This window comes from Gavialis gangeticus, unplaced genomic scaffold, assembly GCF_001723915.1.
Source record: "Gavialis gangeticus isolate Ggan-Ray unplaced genomic scaffold, GavGan_comp1, whole genome shotgun sequence".
Classification (NCBI taxonomy): Eukaryota; Metazoa; Chordata; order Crocodylia; family Gavialidae; genus Gavialis; species Gavialis gangeticus.
In genome coordinates, this window is record NW_017729034.1 from 8,532,008 (window position 1) to 8,544,039 (window position 12,032).

The window sequence follows — 12,032 nt, forward strand, 5'->3', positions numbered from 1 at the left end:
GACTGTGACATTTTTCAACCCCCTCCCCCCCCCTGGAAAAAAAAATTTTTTTTTTTTTTTTTTTTTTTTTTTTTACATTTCAAGTGATTTGCTGGATTTAGCCCTGCCTGAACTCTTCCAGAGTTTCCATTTTCCGAAGGCTCTAATTAATTTTTAAATCAGGAAGGGAAAATAAAAAAGCAATTACAAAACAGAGGGGGGCACACATTCATCACATTAAAGCTTATATTCATGGAGTCTCAGTGAGAGACAGCAGATGTGTTTTCAGGTAACCATGAACTGTGGTTGCCGTAGTTTCAGCGGCTAGCAGGCGAAGTGTGGGTGAGACTCTCTATGAAGAAGCAGTCTGCAGCGTGATCCAGTTTTAGATGCTCTGCTTTCTAACACGTTCCCAGAAACCCTAGATGTGCTCAGGACCCAGCTCCAAACAAAATGATTTCACCTTTAGGATGTAAATCATGCTCTTCTTGAATGCCATTGTGGCACATCTAACACTGCCTTCTGTTCATTAAATCTATATGCTGCCTGTAAGGACAGCACTGTTTGGTGGCTCCATCAGGTCACAAGTAAAAGAGCCCTTGGCCTCCTCTTTTCCCATTATAGATTCATAGATGCTAGCGTCAGAAGGGATATCAGCAGATCATTGAGTCTGACCTCCTGCATAGGCAGGAAAGAGCGCTGGGGTCCAGCTAGATGGCTATCCAGTCTTCTCTTAAAGTTCCCCACAGCATTAGGAAATGTCCCACATTTGGTAGTCACAGCAAAACCTCTGAAGAACCAAGCAGTGACATTGGTCTGTGGGAGATTCACTCTCCTATGCTGTCATCTGTAGGGAACCATGGCTCCTTCTCTAGATAGATCACAGACTGACAGATTGGTATCAACTGCCCCCTCATGTACTTTGCTCTTTAACTCTCACCTTCCTCTTCCGCCCTTTTTGCCTCAGAAGAGACAGACGAAAATGTCACAGCTAAAGCCACCTTCAACAGCACATCCCCACTGAGAGAGGAGGGGCTCCCATCCTGCATCCGGCAGCCGCCCACAGGGGCAGCTCCTCGAATCATCCAGAATTATGTGTACTCGAGGCCTCCGCCATGGTCGGACACGCTGCCCACCATCTTTGTAATCACACCCACCTACACGCGGCCAGTGCAGAAGGCCGAGCTGACCCGGCTCGCCAACACCTTCCTACATGTGCAGAACCTGCACTGGGTGGTGGTAGAGGACTCACCCCGGAGGACCAACTTGGTGTCCAACCTGCTGGAAAAGGCAGGGCTCAACTTCACACACTTGAACGTGGAGACCCCCAAGAGTCTGAAGGTGGGCCTGTCTTGGATGCCCTCTCACACCCCAAGGGGGACGCTGCAGAGGAACTTGGGGCTGCACTGGCTGAGGGATAGCTTCAGCCACACGCCACCACCTGAAGGAGTCGTGTACTTTGCCGACGATGACAACACCTACAGCCTGGAGCTCTTTGAGGAGGTAGGACATCATGAAAGAGCAAAGCAAAGTGTAACTGTCCACCTCTACAGAGCCAGATCTTTCCTTTGCTGTGTGGCTACAAAGGGCCCTGGGGCTCTGCAACCCACACAGGCCTTCTGCACCAAGTGTGAGAAAGAGCTGACAGCTGTGCTCAAAGGGTCCACACCCTGGAGCTGTGCCTGCTGGGATTCCCTCTGCCTCACCAGGCTGGGTGAGCTGGGTGCCAGGATAGGAGAAGCTAGGAAACCAACAGCTTTGCAAATCCACCAGCCTTTGTTCCCAGCAGAGATGGAGTCAGGTGTTCAGAGCAGAGCTATGTCTGAAGGAGCAAAAGGAATGGGAGGAAATATAGAGCCTCGGGGCTAAAGATCATTATATGGTCACCTTCTTTTGGCTAGTGGAGCAAGGGCATTTTGGTGGACAAACAGTTCTGCCTGCTTAGGAGGGCAGCTGAGAACAGCCCTATATGTCCCTGAGCCAGATGGAGTGCTAAGGTCATGGCTAGGGAGAGATGCACTTAGCTGAAAGAAGTGACTGAAGGTGAATTGGGAGAAGGGCAGGGAGTGACATAACAGGGGGATAGCAAGAAAGTTGCTTTGATCACAGCTGTGAGGAGATAGAGCTGAAAGGGGGGAACAGAGTGCATAAGCATCAGAGGAGGGACTGGGCACATGTGGAGGAGGCAGGCATGCAAAGGCAATCCCATCAGCAGGTAGGAAGGCTGGTGGCCAGGTGGGGTTAGAGGATGGAGTTAGTTGTTGGGCTGAGATGGAGAGGAAAGGATGGGAAGGTGTCAGGAGAGTGGACAAGAGCAGGCAGAAGGAAACAGTGGAAAAAGAAAGGCTGCAAGGGGTGACTATGGGGCAAGCCTGGTAGGGTGATTCTGGGGTGAGGGATCAAAGGGTGAGAAAGCAGGAGCCTGGCATGCAAAGGGAGTGGGGTCTTCACTGAACCTTCACACTGTTTTTTTCTGGCCCACAGATGCGCTACACACGGCGGGTGTCCGTCTGGCCTGTAGCCTTTGTGGGAGGCCTGCGGTATGAGTCCCCCAAAGTGAGCCCCTCAGGGAAGGTGGTGGGCTGGAAGACAGTTTTTGACCCTAACCGACCCTTTGCGATCGACATGGCAGGCTTTGCCGTTAGCATCAGACTGATCCTGGAGAAGCCCCAGGCCAGTTTCAAGCTGGAGGGAGTCAAGGGAGGCTACCAGGAAACCAGCTTGCTGAAGGACCTGGTGACGATGGATGGACTGGAGCCCAAAGCTGCCAACTGCACAAAGGTTGGCATGATGAGGGGCTTTGCCTTGCTGGGATCTATCCATCACCCAACCTTTGGACACTCCCCACCCCAGCATTCCAGTACCCTGTTCCCCCCTCTCCCTTTCCCTTCCAGCCTGCATCCCACCTGTGCTCGCACCAAGGTATGTCAGCACAGAACAGCATGGTAGAGAAATAAGTTAACAAAAGTGCTTTGCAGCTGAGCAGCTCTTGGAGCCCTATAGAGCCGTGCTGCTGTGCAGTATAATTAGATTGTTAGAGAAGGGCCCCCACTGAGGGATTCAGATCCCAATTCCACCAAGGCAGAGGAAGGTTCAGTGAGGTTTTTGTTCAGGCTCATCTCTCCTAATTGGTATTGTTTATTACATTTACTTCAATATTCATTTGCTGGTTTTGTGAGTGCCTATAAAAAAATCCCATCCAGCTCCGACTCACATCACTTTCTCCCAGACACCTAATGCATTTCAGAGCATTGGCAGTTCAGGAATGAGCATGTTGGTGGGATTGGTTTCTCCATGAATTTCAAATGGCCTGTGAACTCTCTCTGCATTTCCCTGTAGGTTTTGGTCTGGCACACACGGACTGAGAGGCCAACACTGGTTAATGAAGGCAAGCGTGGTTTTACGGACCCACGGGTAGAGGTATAAAATGGCATTATGGCCCCAGGATGTAAGTATGCCTGTATCCATAGCACTAATATATACGGTAATATCTCTGCAAGCATGTATATTCAAGCCCAATCCACAGATATACAACCCCAAACTGGGGTCTTGAGAGCTGCTCTGTCTATAGTCCTTGCACAGAGTGGGGAGATGTGGGCAATAGCTCATTGACCTCAATAGCTTGCTTTTCTGATAAAACTAGTTCCAAGGTTTGCCTGGAAGGAAAAAGAAACCAGACAAAAATGGAATTAAAAGCACAGCTTGAAACCCATCCTGATACACACAGACAAATGGCAAGAATGCAGGGAAAAAAATCACACGTGTCTCGCAATATGCACAGACATTCATGCCAGTGGTGACCAGGATGCTGCCCTGGCTCTGCCTGCATGTCTGTGTAGCTCACAGCAGGACAAGTCAGAGTGCCAGATGCTAAAAGGAGAGATTGGGGGAGGCACACCTTAAGGAACACAGATTCTTTTAACATTATGTGCAGTCAAATTGTATGCCTGCTATAGCCTCCAAGGTGAGACTGTCCTTCTCTGAGAGTGGGAGAAGTTCAGTGGGCTGAAGAAGCTGACTGCCTTGCCTGTACTCTGTACATCTGATACACATGAAATACCTCTAGAATTCAACCCATTAAGCCCGTTGTTGCTTCCCCCGACCGTTCCCATGTGTGGGCTTTTTTGTTTTCAATTTATTCAATGCTCTGTGCCAGTAACTTCCTGCCTCCTCCATTCTCTTCCTCTTCCCATTGGGACCAGCTCCATGTACACCCACTGTTCTCTGCTGTGAATGGAGTTCCCTGATGGCTTTTAGTGGCCAAAGCTTCTTTGCCTTATTCATGCTAATATCTGCTTCCCTCCCTCCTCATCGCAGTTAGGCACCACCTGAGGTGGCACTAGTGACTGCTTCAGGGTAAAGAAGGTGACAGTGACTGCTAACCCTTGTTTCAGCCAACCCAGCTCCGAACTGGTACTGATAAGGCCAGGGGCTACAAAGAACTCTCTTGCTCTCTCTCTGACAAGCACTGAGTCATTCTCCATAACAAATGCCATGCACGTGTGGTTTATTATCTCAGGGATGGTTTCCTTCAGATTATTTGTTATGAAGGAAGAGAGTGCTTTGGTTTGTGACCCAGACCGAGCTGAGTGATTCATATTCCCCCTTTTCCTCCCCCCACCTTCGCACCCCCTAGCAGCTTATCTACAGGAAAGATTTTGGCCTTCTCCTTTCCATCACTGCCCTATCTCATAGTTTCATGCCAGATTCTTAGCTGATGCAAACAGGTGTTGCTTTGTTGATTACAGTTCATTTGGCTCTTTTGTCATGGTAGACCTTGGCCTACCTTCTTCTATTCAAGGGCACTGTGGTCCTTTAATCCAGGTTGCGGGTAGCATCCATTCCAATAGGATTTTCCAAAGCAGCAGGCCTCTGATGTGAAGAAAGAACCTCATTGTGTCACAGATAAATAGAGCAAAGGGAGCCTATATCAACGACCCCTTGGGCAGCCAAGCCAGATTCCATTTCCACACTTAAAATTTTAACTCACCATCACCGCTTGTGGCTGGGCTAAACCTCTTAGAGCCCCCAGTGGCCTGCTTGACCACTGTCTTGAGATCAAGCCTGTTGATTTTTGGAAGTTATCAGGCCTCCTGTTTGCAGAGGGTGGCATGCAACAGAAGACAAGACAAAAGATTGTCATTTAAGGTGTTCTGTTCTGCACTTATTGGGACTGGAAGAGGCCTCCTAGGCTGCATTCACGGACAGTCAGCTGTCCCATAGAGGCCACGAGATCTTCTGCTCTGGCCCTTCTCAAACAGAACAGCTGCAAAGCATCCTATAGGATAAGAAACCTATAGCATGCTGCAAGCAAAGAGCAGGGGAGACCAGAATGCTAGCAATGCCTATACCACCGCCAGGCCTGGGAACTTGCTAGGTAAAAATATCTACAGGATAAAGCATATTCCTCCCTCCCTCGCATGGGAATGTGTCTCTGTGACAAGCTAGGTCTGGCCTTCAGAGTCCAGTGCTTTTCTGAAATTTCCTTCAATTCTTAAATACTTCAGAATCTAAATTCCTTAGATCCAAGTGACATGACCTAGGCAGATATTTGTTTGCTGCAAGGCTCCATGTTTTATAAACACCTTGTCAAACTGCTTGCAAGACTTCCCAGCACAGAGCACAGCACATGCATGCATAGTTGGGATACCACAGGCACAGTGCAATGGGACACCCCAACCAAGTCAGCTGCAAAGATCATGCTCCAGCAGGTACAGCCCTGAATAGTAGCATCTTCTTCCTACTCGCATCCCTGCTTGCCTCCCACCACTCACAGGCCTCTATCTCATGTACATAGCATGTGTGTAATTCTGCAGAACACGTGACCATCTGCGGTAAATGGAATGGGAACAGGGGAGAGGATCAGAAACATGCCTTTGTTTTCCATCTGATGTGGGACAAAAGTGCCTGGAGGCCTTATAAAAAAAAAAAAAAGTCTTTCTCTTGGTATTTGCACTAGAACTCATGGCCTAGGATAGCCAGTGAACACCTGGAAGTCTGTTAGGAGTCAGGACCACAAGGAAGGTCCCCAACACTGTCCCCAAGCCCTATGCTTGTGAAATGGCAAGAAAGACAGAAGAGCCCCAGATGGAGCCAGAGAAGGATTTTCCCCAGGGTGGATATTGTAGAAAATTGATGTAAGGCTGCTCTCCAAGGCCCACCTGGCCAGCCCTGATCAAGCATGCATTGGGGCAGGGCTGATTGCGGGAATATGTTGAGCAGTCAGGAAATTCCTGGGGGTGTCTCTGTTATGAAAGGGCCCCAAATCAGCCCAGGTTCAGAAACACACAAAGGTGGCTTAAGGCCACCCCCTGGCTACAGATGTTGTACTGCATTTCTATGGAGCACAGCAGCAAAGGCCACCCGCTCTCTGCTATCATCTGACAGTGGAAGCAATTTTGGATCAGGCTCCTTAAAACTCTTCGGGTTTTTTGTTTGCTGCTGTTCATGCTTTGAGGTCTGCTGATGCAAAGTGGGGCATAAGAGACTGACAAGATTGTCATTAGAATCTGTTTACCAATATCCTTGAAAGACCAGCCTTCCCTTATGGTTTTGCCTCCCTGTGAATTAAAAGACTGAGAAAACTCTCAAGCTGTATTTCCAAGACCCCCTAACAAGTCCATCAGCCAAAACAAGAATGACAAGATTGATCTTCCTGCTATCCATTTAAAACTAAATTAAAGGCAAAAATAGCAAGGAAAAGGGGAATTTGGTTTATTTTACAATATCCTCCAGGTCTTCATTCTACTCCCTAAAGAAGCAGAAAAGAGGCCGAGCCTAATATTTTTCCTTTGCAGCTGCCGTGAGCATGAGAACTGCCTCTTGAGTTATCTGCACTTACATTTTAATATCCTCCCTCTCCCTCCTGGGCCCGTGTATTGATTAGAGTCAACACTTTACACGCTACATAAATAACCGTCCTTAAACAAAGTGGTGAAGGATGGTTGTTTCTCCATCCTTGTTATAACATAGTTTCTTCTTGCTTGTGTGGACAGGAAAAAAAATCAATGCAGTCACATTAGAGAGCTGTTCTTCAATACTGAGCTATACTCAGAATCTGTCTACAGCTGAGTTACAACCTGGGTACAGTGCCATATGCCATTGCCCTTTGACCCAGCTACAGAACTGCTACACTTGGTAGTACAGATAGCACCCAACAAAGCATCAACCGTGTTCTTAAACCCTTGATGTGCCTGTTGCACAGTAAAAGGGTACAGCTACTGTCCCTTCTACACTACATGGAGGAACAGTGTTGTAATGGAGCCAAGGGACAGCTCTTTGGAAAAGGACCTCTGGACAATATATCTGGTGTTGTGTCAATATTTGTCTGCCTTACACCTCATTTTGACTCCACTTCTTTTTTGGTTTTGCAGGGGCACTGGGGAGAGTTTACTTCATAGGTGTTCCAGCAGCAGACTCTCACGTTGCCAGCTCTGCCCAGCTCTCTGTTACAACAGTGGAGGAGGATGCTGCCCACCAGGTCATGACCATGTCTACCAGCTCCCCATTGTCCCAAAGCTAGTAAAAACCAGGGGCAGAGCTGATGTGGTACCATGTGGCCATATGGAATTTCACCTTTGACTTAAGCACTAGCCACCAGTCCTTGGCTGAGAGATCCATCTACGGGAGTCCTATGTTTTTAACCACTGGCTGGAAGATGACTTTTTAAGGTACAATCTAAAATCACTGCTGTGCCATCTCTGGCCTAAAGAAACATCACCCAGGCTTCTTTTGGAGACCAGGGCTCTCCATGCCACTGAGAAGCCTCTGAAATTGCCTGCTCTGAGGACATGAAACCTGAGCTTCCTCAAAGCTGTCACAAGCTATGATAGTTCAGAGGAGGGAGATGTTGTGAAAACACAATGATAAATCTGTCTGCTTTAAAAACCACTTAAGAACAAGCCCAACTTGAGGGGACCTTCCCCCGAGGGTGCAAGCCTTGAAGGACTGTCTCTGTCTGGCCCGCAGCTCAGGCTTTGGACTTGGGACAGAGGTGAGGTTACAGCATCTCATACTGCATTTGGAAGTTCTCAGAAGTACTTGGGCACTTCCTCTCTTGGTATTCAAGGTGCCCAGGTGCTAATTTGGGCGTCTTGGCTGAGGACTATCTAACTTCAGGCTTCATGTTTGCAAACTTGGGCCACACAGCATTGCATTCCAAGAGGTGGAGTTTGTTGGATAAACACCCTCTCCCATGCCAGGGAGAGGCAGTAGATCTGCTAGAAATTGTGTTTCCCCATGTCATGTGTGTGCATGTTCTCCCAGACACTGAAAAGCAGGGACAGTGCCAGGATGGACTTTAAATTATTGCCAGAGCACTGGGATCCTTGTTGCACTAGCACCAGATGTTTGAGTTGATCAGCTGCTTTGGGTCTTAAACGCAGTATCACCCCCCAGGCTCCAGCTCAGAAATGTTGCCTCTGCACAGTGAAGTGGCAGTGAGTGAGCAGCATTCAGCAGCAAAGAAACCAGAGGTTTTATCACCCCTCTATGAGAACATCAGAGAGATGAGGAACAACATCAAGAGACCAATGCTAAGTAACCGGGACCCTTAATGACAACTAAGCAGCTGTAAGCATGAAGGGAATCAAATACAGTGGAGACTCTGAGTGAAACTGTGAGAGGAGTAATTAGCTATGTGAGCTGAGAGAAGGGTCAGAGTCTGATCCGGAGGAGTCCTTCTTCCCCCAGCAGAGGAGAGGTAGCTGGGGCATTGGCCAGACATAGGTAGCCTAGAGGAGCCTCAGAGAAAGAGGTGACCATTGAGGCAGGTGTGTGAGCAGTATTTAAAGCACAAGTGTCTGTACTGTGGGGAAGGGATTGTCTCTCATACTCCTGGAGGAAGACTTCACCTGATCAAACCTCAAGAACCCTCTAATCATACCTGGAAGACCATCCTTACTCACAGAGGAGGAAGGTTTGGGGACTAATGAGCCACCCTCTCCAAAAAAAACAACCCAAACCCTGAGCTGGCAGGAGACTTATTTATTTGTTGGCTTATTTATATTATGGTTCTGTTCTGCCCATTCTCTATTTTCTAGCCTGGATCATCTGACCTGTTTCTGAAGAATGAGAATTTTTCCCCTGCCATACTAAACTCTTTCAGCTCCTACAGAGGAATGGCAGATTTTGTGTTCCCTGCTGAAATGTCATATGTTTCATGCTCCCTGCGGGGGTTTTAACTAGTGTCTTAAACCAGCAAAATAATCAGAAGCACAGTAATGGGGGGAGTAAGTTTCAAGGAAATAAAGTTATTGTATGTGGTAGGCATGTATGAAACTAAGGCTGTGCCAAGTTTCCCAGCCCCCAGCAGGTGCCTTGCGGGCTGAATGTATACAGGCAGCCGCCCCCTCAGAAGACAGACCCCAAGGAATCTTGGGAAGCTTCCAAGAAAAGGACTTAACCTATCTGGGGGGTAGACACAGGCTTTGTTCCCTTATGCATAGAAGTCAGTAGCAAAACTCCTCCTTCACTTCAGTGGGAGTTGGATGAGGGCCAGGGTGTTAAGGAGTGGGGGGGTGAAGAAAGAAGCAAGAAGAGTCTTATCTGAGCAAAGGGCATGAAAAATAAAGAGATGGATTGCAAACAGAGATTCCTGAGTTTGACTTCAGTCAGTGTTCATCCTCATTGCTGATGGGCCATTCCATTGGCCGTCTCAGCTTGAAGAAATGAATGGATCACGGAGACTGAACTCCCCTCCTGTCCCTTGAAAGAGCTCTTCAGGGGCAGCAGCCTGGACAGCCAGGGGACAATGCTGTACCATTGCCCATGCTTCCCCTGTCTTTAATGCCGATGTCTTCCATCTCTAAGATGGTCACTTGCCTGGAATCCGTCCTTCCTTTCTCACCTGATGAGGGGCTGGGAGTAGGCCTGCCATTCTTCTGGGCTCTGCTCACCAACCTGAGTCATCCAATAAACTGTCTCCTAAATTCACATTGCTTTCAATAAATGGGCATGAGAAGCAAAATGAAAGAACCAATTTAGCATCTTCCATGTTCACGTGATGGGAAGGCAGGACCTCTACCAACAAGAAAAAGGAAGTGACAGTGTTCAGTAACTCCCTAGACTTCAGCTAAGGAGAACTTAAGTTCAAAGTCAGCTAAGTAAAACAATAGAGCCACTTCAAGTACCTAAGAGGTAGTACTTATTGGGCCCTCATCACCCCTTTTGTCAGTCAATATAGGTAATACCAGCTCCCTAGGTGAAACAAGCTATACCTTTGAACGTATAATTGTTTCCACATTAGGGCTTTTGTTGGCATTTGTCAGCTAGCTGCTGACAAAAAATATACACTGGCAGGAAGATCACAGCCCTATCTCGCAGGGCTCCACTGGCAACACTTTTAATAGAGATCAGGCCTAAGTGGTAGAGCCAGAAACTAAACTCAGATTCTTTTCATGACAGCCCAGAGTCCCCAGTCAATGTTGTTTCTATTTCTGCTAGACTGTGTGTCTACTAGGGAGCAACCATTTAGAACTATCCAGTGTAATGGATTGTTTCTTGGTAGACCAGACCCAGGTCAGCAGGGAGGGGCTAGCTGTCATGTAGGAATTCAAGTAGGTTTGCAGAGCTATGGAGAAGCCAATGGCTTGAAGAGCAATAGGTACCTTAGGTTAGGATGGCTGTGCATTAGCAGAGTTTGCAAGTGAGGGGTCACAAGAGTGGAGCAGCAGTGGGAGCTACAGATCAGCTTGAAATTGCATAGTCAATGCTGGGAAGCTGCCTAAAGTGCCAGGCAAAGCATCTCACCACCTGGTTTTAACTAGCATCTTAGTGTCTGCCTTTTATATTCTCGAAGATTTATCAGATTCAGTAAACAATGGATATTATTAACCTTTCCTGTTCCAGAAAATAATATCATCAAGAAAGAGAATGTCAAGGAAGTCATTTTTAATGGTTATTTATTTATAATGAATGGTACTAGAGTATTATTAAACATGATGTGAAATAACAGTGCAATGTGGATGTGTTGACTTACTTACGGTACAGGCAGTGACTGCCTTCCAAAAAAATACAGTACTGCTACTATGGGGGAAGCTGCCCGCGTTCTAAACTATGGGATTCCCAAGGGCAGGACTCCACTTGCATGTTTTCTCCTACAACAGCTATGAGAGAAGGGCAAGCAAAATTGTTGTGCAATTTCAAACCTCTGGGATGTGGTGGACACATATATTGTCTAAATTCCATAGCTCATGTCAACTCAGTGCCAGCCTGTCCTTTGCATGACACAGTCCTTAAGGCTGGTAGCAACCCAAACTGAAATAGAAGCATAAAAAGTGCAGCTGAAAGGTTGCTCACCCTTAGGAAGTTATCACTGATGAGTGTCCTTAGGGTACAAATGTAACGTCACTATGGAAATGAGTGAGTAGATAAATGGCAGGTGATGTATGGATGTGCAAGAAGGCAGAATAAGGAAAGAATGCATAAAGCTGAAAACCTGGTCCTTCTTCCTCTGAAACCTTTCTTCCTTGAGTTCTCCTGAACACTGCATTTCACATATGTTTCACAGACTATTCTAGAGCTGAGGCCCATGTCGGACTCCAAGGCAGCATTACCTCTAAGCTGTGTGGTATGCACAGCCACACCTGACAGCACAGCATGAGCCTGCCTGCATGGCCATGCAGGCTACGCAGCTTAGAGGGAACTCTGCTCCAAGGGTGCCTATAGACGTGCAGCAAGGCTGCTCCGACACGCTGTAATTACAGTGCATTGGAGCAGACTCAATTAATCTAGTCTGCTGGAGCATGGTAATTACTGTGCCCCAGCAGACAAGCTTTAGTTAAAGCACCCCCACCACCATTTTTCAGCATAGGGACACTGATACACGTGACGCTCCAGGTGCTTTAATTAGAGCAGCTCTCAGAACTGCTTTAATTAAAGCACCCTGACCCCCACTCCAGGAGCACATATATAAACACCCCAAAGCACTGACAGCATTTCACCATTTACACAACTGCATGCAACACAGCACACTGGCACATCACTGAACCAAAAAGTATGTGTATAAGTGCCTCATGATACTAGATTTAATGTGCTTTAATTAAAGCATGTTA

General features: G+C 47.4%; 1 protein-coding gene across 3 annotated transcripts in view; it reads left to right on the forward strand.

Moving 5' to 3' along the window:
• Nucleotides 1-10,933, forward strand: part of LOC109304732 (galactosylgalactosylxylosylprotein 3-beta-glucuronosyltransferase 1-like) — a 43,317-nt gene extending 32,384 nt beyond the window's left edge. For all 3 annotated transcript variants that reach the window (XM_019527518.1, XM_019527520.1, XM_019527519.1), the window contains exons 3-6: nt 947-1,482; nt 2,464-2,760; nt 3,319-3,427; nt 7,353-10,933. In XM_019527518.1, coding sequence (XP_019383063.1) covers nt 947-1,482; nt 2,464-2,760; nt 3,319-3,405 — 920 coding nt within the window. In that variant the 3' untranslated portion in view covers nt 3,406-3,427; nt 7,353-10,933. The remainder of the gene's footprint in view (nt 1-946; nt 1,483-2,463; nt 2,761-3,318; nt 3,428-7,352) is intronic.
• The last annotated feature ends 1,099 nt before the right edge of the window (nt 10,934-12,032 follow it).